The sequence below is a fragment of the Hydra vulgaris genome, chromosome 11 (genome assembly GCF_038396675.1).
Source record: "Hydra vulgaris chromosome 11, alternate assembly HydraT2T_AEP".
Classification (NCBI taxonomy): domain Eukaryota; kingdom Metazoa; phylum Cnidaria; class Hydrozoa; order Anthoathecata; family Hydridae; genus Hydra; species Hydra vulgaris.
The window spans coordinates 9592696-9610000 of NC_088930.1; the positions used below are offsets into that span (position 1 = coordinate 9592696).

The 17305-nt window shown below is 27.8% G+C and overlaps 1 protein-coding gene and 1 long non-coding RNA gene across 2 annotated transcripts in view; one reads left to right on the forward strand and one right to left on the reverse strand.

The window, feature by feature from the left end:
• Window positions 1-6102: 6102 nt before the first annotated feature.
• On the forward strand, window positions 6103-11735 carry LOC136087389 (uncharacterized). The gene is made up of 3 exons (XR_010641767.1): window positions 6103-6397; window positions 11254-11322; window positions 11553-11735. It is a non-coding gene; the product is annotated as an uncharacterized LOC136087389 (long non-coding RNA).
• Window positions 11736-12745: 1010 nt separating this feature from the next.
• Window positions 12746-17305, reverse strand: part of LOC105843311 (uncharacterized) — a 47886-nt gene continuing 43326 nt past the window's right edge. Inside the window, exon 4 of the mRNA XM_065809677.1 lies at window positions 12746-13057. Within this exon, the coding sequence (XP_065665749.1) occupies window positions 12837-13057 (221 nt within the window). The 3' untranslated portion in view covers window positions 12746-12836. The remainder of the gene's footprint in view (window positions 13058-17305) is intronic.

Here is a 17305-nt window from a genome sequence, read left to right on the forward strand (position 1 = left end):
AAGAACTTAAGTAGTTCTAAAGATGAAACAAATATTCATTACTTGATCAATAATTTAAAAAAAAAATGCATTTTTTAAAAAAGCAATGGTTTTAATACAAACAACTACTATAAGAAATATTAACTGTAGTTTGTTTGATAGTTATTAGTTCAGTAAAATGACAGGCAACAAACTATGAAGGATGAAACTTATGTAATTAAAAATACAAAAGCATTAGATCCGATTGTGGCTTCTAAAGGTATCGTATCAGTAGAAAATCCCAGTGGGTACGCGTCGTCCTGAGGTCGTCCGTAAGACGTCTCCTGGACGTCCAGACATCCGTAAGACGTCTAACGGACAATGCATGCCCACTGGGATAACACAGCATAAACCTTCAACTGCTACGATATTAACAAACCAATAAACAATGTCCGAAGTATGCAGATGAGCTAGAAAGATACTGCACCTCTATACCGTAGTCGCATGAAGTATTTTTTTGATCTTTGTCGAAGTAAGAAGAAAACCTTTCGTTTTTTTTGCCGTTATGCAGTACATTACAAGTTTGTTACATTAAAGTATAACACCACATATATGGACTTCTCAGGAAGAATATTTGCGGAGTCAATTTTTTACTGTCATAGACATCTTAATTTCAGAAATATCAAGATAATTTGATCATAAAAGTTTGAACGTGTTAAAAGAGAATGCACTCAATAAACTTTTCTTTCAATGAATGCGTCAATATTTCAAATAATATACAAACATAAATATACACGCACACATATATATATATACACACATACATGGATATTTACATACATCCATACATACACACATCCATACATACATACATACATACATACATACATACATACATACATACATACATACATACATACATACATACATACATACATACATACATACATACATACATACATACATACATACATACATACATACATACATACATACATACACACATACATACACACATATATATACATGCGTGTCACACATACGTTTATATACATTCTCACATTTACAATAATGATGTCATTGCTGCATAATATTATAAAAAGTTTAAAATATTTAACAAAAAACGCTTTCCAACTGTGAGTCATCACTAGGTTGCCATTTTCACGGTTTAAAATTTTATTTTTTGGTTAGCAACATTGCAATCTGTTTATTTCAATATTTTGGTATAATATGTAAAGTAAAGATCTTCCAAAATGAAAAACTGTTTTTATCTCAACTTTTAAAAACTCACGTCTAAGTACAAGGCTTAGTTTAGGAACCCACGGGAGTGCTATGGTATTATTTATGTTGATTAGTGGGCAGTTTAATTGCTTTACTATGTCTAGAAGTTGTTGCCAAGAATATCAATTTTCCACAAAAATATTAATTAAGAATTCAATTTCTTTTTCTATGTAATCACAAGAGCCTAATTTTTAAGCCCTTTCAAGAAAATCTTTAAGTATCTAATATTGCAACATATGGTGATATACACGATTACGGTTTTACAAGTAAGGAAAAGGAGGGTAAGAGTGCGCGGTCGGTTAAGAGTGCACATTATGACTTTTTTCAACCCCATGCTCCTGTACTGTAGTTTGATGAACTTTTACCTAAAAAGCACGAAATGAACTATTATTTGCATATCTTTTGAAAAAAGTTCACCCGCCATTAAAAAAATCGATTTTAAACTACGCAAATCGGTTATTATTGTCGTCATCATTGAAATTTATTTAAAATCAGTATTTTAATAAGTGTATTTTTTTTCAAATAATAATCTTTGAGTTTTTAAGATGCACATACACTGACTGAAAAATATAACTTGAATTTAAATAAATTTCAATGATGACGACAATAAAAACCGGTTTGCATAGTTAAAAATCGATTTTTCAATGGCGGGGTGAACTTTTTTTAAAAGGTATGCAAATAATAGTTCATTTCGTGCTTTTTAGGTAAAAGTTCATCAAACTACAATACAGGAGTATAGGGTTGAAAAAAAGTCATAACCCTTGTGCACTAATATAATTCCGACTACTGGCGGCACTGCAAGGAAGTGTCATTTTCATGTCTCGGTGTGACTATCTGAATAATACGAGAACGCGTGTAGTTTAATCTAACTACCTATCCGTGTTTTGAAATATCAGGTAAGATATGATTCCTATACTTTAGCATGTAAATTTAAAGAAAAGGAGTTTAGTTAATATTCACATTTATTGTTTATGAAATTTGATATATATTATATTGAATTGTAGTAATTTTAGTTAATAATAAGTGAGGTTAGAGTTTTAATTTCCGTAAGGTGTTGCGATCTGGTTATAACTTTTAAAACACATTACAAAAGGGCAAAAAATGCGCATAATGCACATTCTTAGCCGCAAATATTTCATACAACAAAAATTCAATTTTCAAATAATGTAGTTTGATTTTTTGTTGCATGGTTTCTTTAATAACTAAATTTGTATTAAATGAAAATACATTAAACAAAATTGCGTTAGATAAAAATTCATTGAATGAAAATGATTTGGATAAAAATTCGTTGGATGAAAATAACTTGCAAGTAGAACGATCATTTCCCACATTTTCTAATAACATAAAAGTTCATATTGATACAATTGTTCCTCTTCCAATAAAAATGTGTCATATAAAAAGAAGCTGGAAGACGTAGAAAATACGAATTAAGAACAAGAAAAGACTAAAGCCAATCGAGCTAAAAAAAGGAACAGAATTTTCTAAAAAAATCTGGTTTTAAAAACGTTATAAAAGCTAAAAATGTTAAAAAAGCCAAAAGCGTTGAAAATGTTACAGATATTATAAATGATGAAAATGAAGAAAAGTTTTGTCCAGCTTGTGAAGAAGCAGGGCAAACGGATGAAGAATGGATTCAATGCGGACTTTGCAAGAACTGGTGGCATGAAAACTAGTTTTAAAGGAACTGGGCCATTTATGTGAGATCATTGTTAGTACGCACTCTTACCCTCTCATATGCTTATTGTTATATATTAAATATTATTGTATAAAAATTTCAACTGTCTATTATTTTAATTACTCTTTTTATGAATAAAATCTTATTAGGTGCGCACACTTACCTTTCTTTTCCTTATACTATTTATTGCATTTTTGCGATATATAGAAAAGTTATATTTGTAAGTTATATAATTAGTTAAAATGAATATATCTATGAAATTAAGTTGATCTTGATTATTTTGGTATTTGCATGTTGAACAGTTTCATCTTGATAATTTAAAAGTGTCAAAAACAATTCTGCTTTGTCAGAGTTAGAAAAGCATGCATAGCAGTCAATCAACACATCGTTCAAATGTTATAGGTGCAACATAAATACTAAATGCCTGTTGAATTGCATTATATACAATATGCTGTTAATAGGCTTCTGAAATTACTACCATTATAGATAATCTAATCGGATTACCATAATGGTGAACAGCGTTTTTTACGATATAAATTTTTTTAAACCATAGAAAAAACATTTACAACTGCAAAGTTCGATTATTATATTATGAATGTCAGTAAAAGCTTAGTTTTGTGCACAACTGAAGACCTCTTTTATCATTTTTAAAATATCAATAATAGCTTAATTTGCTTTATTAAGTGGTACTGACGAATACAAATTTGTTACGTTAAATGACACCTTAACCTCATATTCTTCAATAGTCCACACCTTTGCTTCTAATTCAAAAGGTGATGAATTTTTAAATTCTGCAATGGTTTTTATTACAAGATGCTGCAATAATAAATGTGGGGGTGTACCAACAGTTGAGACTTTAATGTACCCTTTAATGCAATTTCCTCTCTTTTTTTTTCTATTATATATTTCTTCTTTTTTATTATATTTTATATTAAAACAAGAAGAAATCGCTGAATGTTCTGAAACATGTGGTAGCAGCCATTTCAAAATGCCATCATTGAAATCAAGTGAACAAATTAAATCCAGCTGATTTAATTTAGAATTTGTGTCACTTGCGATTTATCCTAGGATTAACTTTGCAGTTATCTTAGGATAAAACGCAAGAAATATTAAATTTTTGGCTTAAAAATATTAAAGATTCCCTAATTAGAAAAATCAAACTTATCCGAGAAATTATTTAAAAAAAGAGAAAATATATTTTAGGAAGAGAAATGCTAATCTTTTTCTAAGCAAGTTTAGGAAACCACATTTTTTTAAAAAAAGTAAATAAAAATCTGCCCGATCCTAAACCCAAATCCTCAGTCGTTGCATGTTCTGAACCTGGGTTAACAGGTCATAAAATAACATGATTATGATCACGTGACACAAATTTTAAAATCAAACCGAAAAAACAAAAGAATTATTGTATTAAAGGCAAGTTTCAATAAATAAAAATAGTAAATTTATCCGAAAAACTATTTAAGGTCAAAAAGAAACATTTTTCAGAAGAGAAATTTAATCTTAAGCTAGTTCAGCAAAACAGCAAACAAAAATTTTTTATATAAGAACAAACGGAGATACAAAGGGCGGATCCAGCATTTTATGGTCTTTGAGATAGCTAACATCCAGACATGGAGTAAACACCAAACATTTATATGTTTATACTTATTTCAAATAACAACGCTTTGCAAATACTTGCAATGATTGTGGGAACAAAAAAGCCACTCAATTTTCTCTATATAAAAACAAACGGAGACCTGCCTAAACCCAGACCCACTGCCGCAACATAACCTAACAGGAAGCACATGATAGTATAACAACTAGGATAACATAATTCATTATATAGATAACTCAATTCATTAACTCAAAACAACCAAAAACACTCACAAGTCAAACCCCGACAATAGAATTATCAACGCCGACAATAATTTTTTTTTTGAACATTATATTTGGCCGTTGAAGAAATTTTATAACCTACATAAATTTAGAAATAAAATTAATGGCCGGAGCAAGAAGAAGACATTTTTGTCATATAACCGAGTACCGTGTTACAATATATATTTTTTACAAAATTTTTTCCAAGAGTATAAAATATAAACAAAGAAATAAAAAAAATGTTTAAACAAATATTAACACTAAAATAAGATCGTCTTAAATAAAAGTAATACCATTAATAAATGAGTTAAAACAAAACAAAAAAAAACAATTAAAAAAAATGCGATTATAAATAATGATTATTGTTACTAATTTAATTTAGTTTTTGAACTTACAGAGTAATTAAATTTCAGATTAACTTAAGTTAATTACATTGTTTTTTAGTTGATTTTTAGTGTACTAGATGATTTTATTGATCTGATTTATAAGAAACAAGATAAATCCACATCTGTGCGTAATAAACACCGCTTTGATTTAACAAGTATAATGATATTATACTTGTTAAATCAAATTTTTGATTTAACAAGTATATTATCATTATACTTGTTAAATCAAAATCTATTTTGATTTAACAAGTATAATGAAATTTTTAGCACTTTATTTCGGGTAGATTTAGCAAATTTTCATTATTTTTAAGATTCTCTTTATTGGATGGACAATTATGTCAATTTGATTTAAATTTTTTTACAGTCGCTTATGAAAGGTGTCAAAGCAAAACTGAGATCAATTGCAGATGATGCAATCATTGCAAGTGATCATCATTTGCAATCAATTGCAGATGATCGTGTTTATTCCTTAATTTTTTATTTTTTTTAAATATACTAATTTTATTTTTATTTTTTTGTAAGATATTGACGTTTTTCTTTTGTCCGATAACTTACGCATCATCCGTTATATCTAATTTACAAATATATATTTCCAATCTTTTAAACAGTAATTTCAAAGATAACACTATTTTAACTGAAAAAGCACATAAATATATAATGTTATTCCAAATAATATATTAATGCTCTTAAATAAATTTGTAGTCTTAATTTATAACCCAGCTAAAAAAGAAATTAGCAGTTTTGATCAAACATTTTACACGATAGGTGAAATTTTGTACAACAAGTCTGAAATGCCATGGAACCAATGTCGTTATTGCAAAGATTGGTAGAGTGAATCGTGTACTTAAAAACGATAACAGAAGTCTGTTCCTTTTTTTGCGACTCCATAAAAAATGTTGCTTTTACCATTTACCCAGTGAAAAATAAAACCGCGTCCCACATGGGTTCCGCATGGGTTCCGTGTGGGATTGATGGGATTTATGTGGGACGGATTTTCCCATGTGGTATCCGTATGGAAATTTGTCACCTTAAACCCATGTGGGTAATCCCACATGGGTTACATGTGGGAAACATATGGTATTTACACACATGGGAAATCCCACGTGGGTTTCCTGTGGGATTTGCATGGGATTTAATTTAAAAGCTGGAAACTAAAAAAAAATTTTAAATCGACATTGCATTGCGTTACGTTTATATTGTGTGAAAATACTTTATATTAATAAAGAGAATGGCAAGCAAGCATGTAAGTGCCACGAATAATTTTTATCTTTCTTTATAGAAATAAGATTGAGATTTGTGCAAATAGACTTATTATTAGGATAATATAATAGTTATTTGAATATAGATCTTGAGTAAATTATTTGCAAACAACTGATGCAAGTTGAAATGTTGTCAAAAACCAATCTTGGATGCATGGGACACTGCAGTGTCCCACAAAGAAATGCAGGTTTGAAAGTCAAAGAATTCCCAATTTTCTTTATTAAAAAAAGAAAAAAATAGGATGGAGATGGGTTTCTGTAACTTTTTTTATGCTCCAAAACTTTTAACTTTAGATATAATAAGGTCCTTAAGACTAAAGGGACTTACGAACTACATTGAGGAACAAAAACAGGATATTTACAGAAACTTTTCAATTTTTAATCTGGAGTACCACAGTGTTATTGAGAATAAAGCCTCTGGGTCCAGTTTTCAAAGTAATATGATCTAAGTAATGTTTAAATAAAATAATATGCTTTAAAATGCATATAGTTATACATATAACTCCTGATAGTTAACTATATGTATAACTAGTTATACATATAATTATTATTAATATATAAGATATACATAAACTTATTTTTTAAGGTTATGCTTGAACAAATTAGTACCAATTAATTCAAATTCAAGGTTTAGTTAAAGTTCAAGTTAATGTTCTTATTTATTCATTGTTTTTGTTAATTTTACATTTATTTGTTCAAATTTATCAGTTAGTACTATATTTTACTACAGTAAGAATGTTTATCATTGTTGAACGTGATTTTATTAGTAACTTAATTTTATTTTCAACATATTTTGACAACACCCTTTATATTTTAAATGATGACAGCTTTACTTTTCTATTGATGTTAAATTTATTACGTTTCAATAACTCAAATTAAATCTTAACTGAATTATTGTAAGCTTTGTAGGGTTTTGTTGTATATCAAATGGTGTTGTAAATAAAGTAAAAATAATATATATATATATATATATATATATATATATATATATATATATATATATTATATATATATATATATAAATATAACATTAAAACAATAAAATTGATACAAAATTTCACTTTAAAACGAATACCATTAACATTGTGATGATAACAGCATTAGGAAACTAGTATTTATGTATTATTATTACTATAAAATACTATAAAAATATATGTAATACTATAAAAAAATAGTTTTTTAATTCATTCTATAAAATGGAGACTGACAACTGATGATTAATGGAAATAAATACAAATTATAAAAATCATGTATTATTACTAAATACTATATTAATGCTAGTCTACAAAGTTAAAATTAATTTAGAGCATTGTTATTAGTTCTTTTGCGATTCGCACTTCCACTTCTGTCTCTCAAATTTATAAAATAGGTGGTCAAAGCTTGCTCAATAGGTAGGTTCTCAGCATAACAATGCTTTTTTCTTACACTTTCTAAAGAGGCAAATTGATTACTTATTTTACTTAAATTGTAGGGTTATCTATGCATAATGATGTCAGATGATGACCCGGTTTATTGAACAACTTCACCCTTTATCAAACTCAGTCAATTTTTTGCCATCTCCCATTGAAAATGATGTCAGTTTTTGTTATCGTATTATGATGATATATCTGAATTGTTAATATAATATAAAAAATGCATATACCATCAATTTTTTTCTGGTTCAATTATACATTTATTCTCAACAGTACTAAAAGTAAAAAAAAAAAACATAAATTGTTTTTTCAGATAAGCAAGCTAATTTCTGAATTTAAATTGTTTTTCCTATGATCCTCTACAGTTTTAAGCAACAAAAGCAAGAAGTTTTTAGACCACATTGTTGGTGTAAATACCTCTAAAACCTGCTCATAGCTAGCATAAATTGTTTTACTTTTTTTTTAAATAAAATATTTTACTTTTTTTTTTTAATTCAATTTTTTAATTGACATTATTTTGGTCTCAACATCCCCTCCCCATTGTCAATTATTGTTAAACTCACACTGCCACACTATCTATTGGCATCATTTTTGTATTATATCTTATACTATATACTATATATATATATATATATATATATATATAAATATATATATATATATATATATATATATATATATATATATATATATATATATATATATATATATATATATATATATATTATTTTTACTTTATTTACAACACCATTTGATATACAACAAACCCTTACAAAGCTTACAATAATTCAGTTAAAATTCAATCTGAGTTATTGAAACGTAATAAATTTAACATCAATAGAAAAGTAAAGCTGTCATCATTTAAAATGTAAAGGGTGTTGTCAAAATATGTTGAAAGTAAAATTAAGTTACTAATAAAATCACGTTCAACAATGATGAATATTCTTACTGTGGTAAGAATTAGTACTAGTTAACAAATTTGAACAAATAAATTTAAAATAGTAAAAAAACAATGAACAAATAACTTGAACTTGAACTAAATCTTGAATTTGAATTAATTGGATCTAATTTGTTCAAGCATAACCTTAAAAAATAAGTTTGTATAATAAATTTTATGTATAACTAGTTATACATATAGTTAACTATCAGGAGTTATATGTATAACTGCATGCATTTTAAAGCATTTTATTTAATTTATATAATACTTTAGATCATATTACTTTAAATACTGGACCCAGAGACTTTATTCCCAATTACACTGTGGTACTCCAGATTAAAGGTTTCTGTAAATATCCTGTTTTTGTTCCTCAATGTACTTCTTTAGTCCCTTAAGTTTTATGAACTTATTATATATAAAGTTAAAAGTTTTGGAACCTAAAAAAAGTTACAGAAACCTCCCTATCTCCCCCCTATTTTAATTTTTTTTTTTTAATAAAAAAAATTTGACTTTCAAACCTGCATTTCTTTGTGGGACATTGCAGTGTCCCATGCATGCATGCTTGGTTTTTGACAACATTAGAACTTGCAACAGTCAATTGTTTGCAGATAATATACTCAAGAACTATATTCAAATATCATATGAACATGTTAGAGAATGTTCATATGATATTTGAACATCACAAATTTAATAATATTGTTGTGATATGTTATATAAATAATTCCATAATAGATTATGATATGAAAATAAGATAGGATATGAAGGCAATGATCAAAGAATAAATTTACTTATAGAAATTTAGATGTTTGTTTATTAGTTTCAGAATATTATATTATGTGTGACCGCGGCCTTCTATAATAACAAGCCTTGACATCGCGCAACAAAGTTGTTAAACTGAAGGCCAATTCCTAATACTGTGTTTACATTTTCATCTTTTAACATTAGACGAAAGTTTGTGTTCGCGCTTTTTTAATAAATCTTTAAAATGTGATTAGTTTATAAATTAGATAGCCCAACATCAAGACGATAATGTTGAAAGGTTCAAGGCGTTAACATTGTAAGGTAATAATATTGTCAAACTAACGATAAGTTTTTTTAATAATTAAAATGCCTTAAAAATGCCTTTAAAATGCTGTGTATCTCTTTGCAAGTCGAACTATCTCAACTACAACAAAAATATCAATTTATACAACTACAATATCAATTACACTACAACAAAAATATCAATACTCAACTACGACAAAAATATCAATTTATAAATTCCCGAAGAATCTAGAGGAGAGAAAAAGATGTAGTGAAGCTATCCCAAGAACTGGTTTTATTGTTACTGACTATACAGCATTATGTCAACTGCATTGGCCAAATGAAGCACCTTTTGAAAGCAAATATGGGAAGCAACGACCTTTAAACCCACCATCTGTTTTTAAAATATTCCGCCTAGTTGTTTTGCCACACCAGCAAGTAAAGTTAGAAAAAATGTAACTTTAAGCGGTTTTCGAAACATTTTACCAGATGAGTTAAATGATTTTCTAAAAGAGGATGAACTTATATTTGACGATATTCAATCTTTGTTAAGTGATAATAACGATGTTATTGTTTTCCAGCTTAATAAAAAAAGTTTGCACATACAATCAAAATTGTACAAACTTGGTGTTCCATTATTTATTTTAGTAATTTTCAATGATTATTCATTTGTAGCTAACCATAATGGCACAATTTGTAATATTTCATATTTAGCTGTAAACAAATTAAAGTTAATTAAAACAAAATCAGCTTTATTAGAAGCAGTTAGATTTTTGAAAAATAAAGAAAGTTCGCTTCAGTCAAATATTCTATTCGAACACCTTAATGCTATGAGAAAAGTTAATGTTGGTAAAGTTTTATATACTTCAGATATTATATGTAGAGCATATGAGTATTTTGCTATGCGACGAAGTTTATATGATTGTTTGTGTATTGACTACAAGTTGCCAAGTATAAGGACTTTAACCCTGTTGAGATATATTGATAAAACTTTTTTTTTGCTTGAATCAACTTTTGTTGGTGTTTTTTATTGTTGGTGATTTTTATTGTTACCAATTTTAGCAAAAAAAATTAAAAATACAGTTATCTTTTTAATATATAGATATATACTTTGTTATGGTTCTGCTTGTTATTGATACTATTTAATATTACATAAATATTCTTAATGAAATTTGAAATACGAAAAATATGATTATCTTTTAACAATTTTTTGGTTTTCTTTTTATATTTCCGTCTTTTCTAGAGATTATTATTAGAAAACATAGACTGCCATTACACCCTACCTAATATAAAAATATATCAATATAAGTAAAAGTGAAAGTTTAATCGGCCTTCAGTTTTTACGGCATTTTGCGCGATGTCAAGGCCTGTGATTATAGAAGTCTACATCATTGAAAAAGTAGGTTTTTACATTTTTGTTTTTGTTTTTTTGTTTAACTACTTATCCTTATTGATCACTTTTTTTCAGGATTCTCCTCAGGGGTTCAAGCTCATTACGCATAATATGTGTTTAATTACGCATAATACGTTAGTCATTGTAAGTAATAAATTAGGAAATAATTATTTGTGAAATATTGTAGTCATTAATGACTTCAAACTGGCTAATAATTAAAATTGCTCTCTCTTTCTCTCTCTCTCTCTCTCTCTCTCTCTCTCTCTCTCTCTCTCTCTTTCTCTCTCTCTCTCTCTCTTTCTCTCTCTCTCTCTCTCTCTCTCTCTCTCTCTTTATATATATATATATTTGTATTTATATATTATTTTTTTTAGAAAATGTTTGAAGAAAGTTAGAAGATACCAAAAACCTTGGTATTATACAAGCCGAAGCGATTTAATTAATTCAATTGACAAAAAACGGCGTGTAAATCGCAAAAGAAAAAATAATATTTTTAATATTCGTTTTGGATGTATTGATTAATAGCATTTATTTTAAAATAAATTCATTTTGCAACACGTTTTTTAATTTTATAAAATTTCGTCATAATAGTTTAAGGTAAATCCAACATAGGTTATAGGTGGAAAACATCACATGTAAAAGATCAAAAATGCTACACGTTTTGAATACCAAATGGGATAAAGTAGCAAATACCAGATTAAGTTAAGCCTCTCTGAAAGCTTCGATGATTAATTTTAAATTACTATTTAAGTAATTTTTAAATTAAAAGAATTTTAAAAATTATCATAGAAGCATTCGGACTTTCATTTGTCTAGTATTGACTACTTTTATACCATTTGGATTAAAATATGTGGCATTTAAGATCTATAACATGTAGTATTTTCCACCTATATCCTATGTAGGATTTACCACATAAAACCCATGTGGGATTTACCATATGAAACCCACATGGGACAAAATAATAATCCCCATATGGGTTACATATGGTAAAAACCCACGCGTATCCCATATGGGATTTACCATATGGAATCCATGTGGGATTTACCATATGAAACCCACATGGGACAAAATAATAATCCCCACATGGGTTACATGTGGAAAAAATCCACGCGTATCCCATGTGCGCTTTTTCACTGGGTATATGTACAGAAAAATATGTTATGTATATTATACGTTGTTCAGCAATAGTTCTTATTAAGCATGTTATCTCATTATTTTAATAAATATTTTGTGTTACGGAAAAATATTTTATTAGAAAAACATTTTTTGTAGTCTTCTCATACTCCAGTTACTTCATAAATGCACAATTGCATTGTTTTGTCTTTGTTATTATTTGAGTATTTGAAACCTTTTTTCAACTAATTTAAAGTGCTAATATTATACAGTGAGCCTTTCACTTTTTTTTTTAAAAGTTCTGTGTTAAACAAAAAATATTTTGGGTACCGAAACATCAAAGTGAATCATGAGTAGTAATCCCTAAAGATTGTTTATTATCAAGAATTTTTGTCACATCATAATTGCTTTTTATACATTAATCTACGCTAATAAACAAAAAAAACACAACTGATTCTAATAATAACTGGTCCAACATAACATACATGTTAGTCTGAAAATCACTATGATACAAATAAAACCAAAATGATAAACAGATTAGCATGTCATATAATTGTGTTTCGGTTGCTTGGTCTGATTGGACAGTTTGACCGAAACGCAATGCACCCAAAAAAAACAAGAACTTCATAAAGTATAATAATAAAAATGTTGCATAAATGGGCGGTATATAAATAAAATGTATCGCCATGATTAACTTCATCGTGCATATCGTATAAAATATCAATACGTTTATTCCCAACCAGGTGCTTCGCTAATGACAACGCAACTAAATAAAAAAAAATTAATATCAGATGAAAGTTTTTTTTGTATTCTTAATGAACTTGGTGTACTTGTCTACTGAATTAGAGATAGTGACATTCTCATCAATTAAAGTACAACACCGACTAAAATTAGACTTAAATCAAGTGTACATAAATTGATAATAGTTTGTCAACGAAACCCTTTAGCTATATTGTAAACGTATAATAAAAAATTAAGTAAAAAATGGAAATATATTTCAAAAAATTTCATTGCTTGTATCTACTCTTTTATGTAAATTAATTTGGTTTTTACTATCTAAAAAAAAATCTAAATTATTAAAAGGAATACAAAAAATACGCATCATCTTAAAGCCTTTTAAACCAATATTTTATAATTTAACCATTAATTTTAGGATTATCACTTTTGAAACTTTAAGTTTATTAGAAATAGCTGAAAAAGACTAAATATATTCAAAAATGGGATTTAGAAATAAAGCCTTGATTTCTTTACATCAATTCCGAAACCTTTTTTTGGTTTTAGTAAGTACACAGCATTAAACGATTTAGTAAGTACATAGCTTTAATTAAAAAAAAACAAAAAAACAAAGAAAAACAAAACAAACAAACAATCTAATTAACTCCCAGCAAGACTAAAAGCAACCACTATTTAAGTTGGCAGTTAACAGGAAAACAATAGTATTGTCAAATGCAAGAAAACAGTTCACAGAAGACAGAATAAAAAAATAAACAGCCGTAGCGCAGTGTTTAGCGCGCTTTAGAAGCTAGAGATCAGCAGCCATATTCACATCCCTCCGTTAAATCCTGCGATAAGCTATCAGCTGGTTAAAAGATAATCGGCAGCTTTTAACGCCAGCTTTAAAATAAATTCGTATTTTAATGTCTCCGTTTGGTTAACGGCAGGAATAAATTTAGTTATCGGAAGGCTGTTAACACCAAAATATAATCCTGCAATACCCTTCTGTTAAAACAACTATCGGAGGAATTTTCTATTATATTAACAAAAATAAAAAATCTAATCAAAACAAGCGCAACAAATAAGTTTACTTTATATTATTGAAAGACCTCCAGGAATGTAAAGACGGGTACTAATGTGAATAAAAAGTATAAACAGCTACAAAAAAAGTATTTTAGAAATTATAATTAGTATATTCAAACGACTATTTGAATATATTACATTATATAAGTAATGAACTGAAGTGTTCAAAAATTTTCTATTTTTACATATTTAAATGTTTTATATTAATAATTTTTCATACAAATCTTGGTGTATATCTTAAAAAACTGTGTTTCTCGATTTATATTCATTAATATTCATTTATATGTTGCATTTTCAAAAACAATTTGTAGTTTGTTTTTTTCAGTTGATAAACACCTGATACAAGGTATCAGATATACTTTGTATGAGGTTATAGTAATCTTATAAAAGGTATCAGATTATTAAAAACCTTGATGTTTGTGTTGAGGTTATCTAAGTAAAGCCATGATCCAAGCAGGGATATGGAGTCCCAAAAGAACTCTGAATTTGTATGTCACAAAAAGATTACTTCAAATATTTTGAATTTCAAAATAGGTATCACAGATGTAATGACTTGCAAGGCTGCTCAGTTTTATGGCTTTTTATTAAAAGTTTGCGCTGGCAAACATTTCTTAATGTTATGCTTTTTATTTTTTTTTATTTTAAATAAATTAAGGTGTAGATGTATATAGTAGTTCCATTGGTTTAAGGTTAAGTTATTATACTGGTTTAATAATAAATTATTCTATTGGTTAAAGATTAAATTAAGGTCAGCTATTTAATCCACAACATATCTAAAGCTAGGCTGTTCAACAAGCTATGCAAATAACAGTGTGTTTAGATTTATGAAACAGAATTTACAAATTGAATGAAAATAGAACATGTATGATAAATTGATAGGACAGTAGTAATTTTTTATTTTTGTTTTTTTTGTATTGACAGGCTGTACTTGATGACTTGCTTTCCTGCAACGAAATCAAAAGAACTTTTAACTACTAAATCAATTTAAAATAATTTTCATTGTAGCATTTTCTAAGAAGAATTTTCCTTTATTTTATTTACTAATTAGATTACTTATATTTCATAAATTTTTAAAATTATTTTAGGAGATTAGTTTTGGTGTTTTACAAAATTTTAAGTTTAAAAATTATTTTACAATTAGATTTTTAGTTTTTAATAACTAATTTTTATTCAGAAGTACAATTATAATTGGAGAGTCCAATTTTTGATATATTTTTTCTGCAAATATCAATTTGATATTATGTTATCAATGTGAATATATAATCTCAAGATATAATTAAAACAATGGTAGGATGAGGTGCATAAACATACGCTTTGTTTTTTTACAAGCAAAATTCAAGTTAAGCGCATTATAATAAAATGCAACTGTACCGATAGAAACCACTCGCAAAAACTTTTGATATTGATTGGTCTATTAAAGTTTAACTGTTATTTTTACATGGTTTCCACTTACTATGACTGTAAGTGTCAAAACACGTGCAAACTGACAATCGGGAGATTTTAGAACAAAAATTAACGCTGTGTATCCCTTGATTGTAAACAAATTATATTGTTTATAAACTTATTAAATTTTTAAATAAATGTTATTATAAAATTTGACATGTTTTGCATTTTATTATAATGCGCGCACTATTACGAGCATTTATATGTATGTTAAATGCATGCGTATCTGTATAACATTATGGGTTTAATTATGTATAAAAGTATTATAAATATACTTTGATTCATAAATAAACAAGTACTTGAATATATATATATATATATATATATATATATATATATATATATATATATATATATATATATATATATATATATATATATATGTATATACATATATATATATATATAAATATATATATATAAATATATATATATATTAGGGATATGACTTTTTAATTTTTTTTCAAATAAAATGTTTCCTGTATCATAAATCGATGAACTTTTACCTAAAATCATGAAAAAAGGCCCAAATAGCTTTCTGCAACAAAAAAAGGTCACCCCCAAAATAAAAATTTGATTTACCATTTTTATACATTCATTTTTGACCGATGTTTTAATCTTAAGCTTAATTCTCAGCTTAATTCTATTTATTTCATTATTTTGTTATGAATTTATAAATATAACGCCACACGTTACCATGGCAACGAAACGGCCGTGTGCCGGCAAATACTTGGAATTGTTATGTGATGACGTCATTGTGTTACCACGGTGATATAGACGACTGTAACAGACTGTAGAAGATTATAGAACTTAGTAGAACATTCTGGAAGCTCTAAATAATTATATAAGCGAGCTGCTGTCAGAGCTCAGTGTTGATAATGTGAATAGTTCTATGAAGTACTCTGCGTGTAACTGAGCTAATAAGGAACTACTGTAGCGAACTAAAGACGCTGTAAGTGTACGAAGTATAAGTAGTTGTAGCATTATCGTTAGGATACGGACTGGATTATCGAACTGTTATCAACATTGACTGGATTATCGAACTATAATTGGATTACTATACAGTTAAAGTATTTTATTAATTAAACGACTTTATTAAACGGATATTTACGCTCAGCTATCCGTAAAGTCGTAACAATATTATATGATGTCTCACAAGAAAAGTCATACCACAGTAACAAAGAACAAGAAGACTTGGACTAAAAATTTGGTGAGATTTCAAGAGTCACACAGAAGAAGAGGAAGCGTGGCTGTAGAAGAACATTCACTCGATGAAAAATCCAGAATACCACTTCAATTGCAGATCGTAGGAAGATACCAGTTTCTCGGAGCATATGTTAAAGGAAGAAAAGAACGAATAGACCAAATTTCTAAGGAAATTACAAAATTGTGGGACAATAAACTGAATTTTCCACGTGTATCTGATCAAGTGATAAGAGCAAAGCTTATGAAGGTGCTGAAGGTCTATGATGAATGTGTCAAGCGTGGAAAATATGATGTTCTCAATGCATTATTTGACATCACGAAAGTGAATGGCCAGTGGTTATCCTCGGAAGATAAACGTCTATACCACCTACAAAAAGAAAGTAAAGGACAGGTGGGGTACTCAACAGGACAAGTGGCAAGTAAAGAAACCATTCACCCTTCCAAGAGAAGGAAAGTCCAGTCTGGAACAGCAATACCTTCCACATCACAAGTCCTGTCTACCACAGACAGTGGTACTGAATCTGAAAACTGCAAAAGTAAGAGTGAAGATGATGAAGACGACGACGGT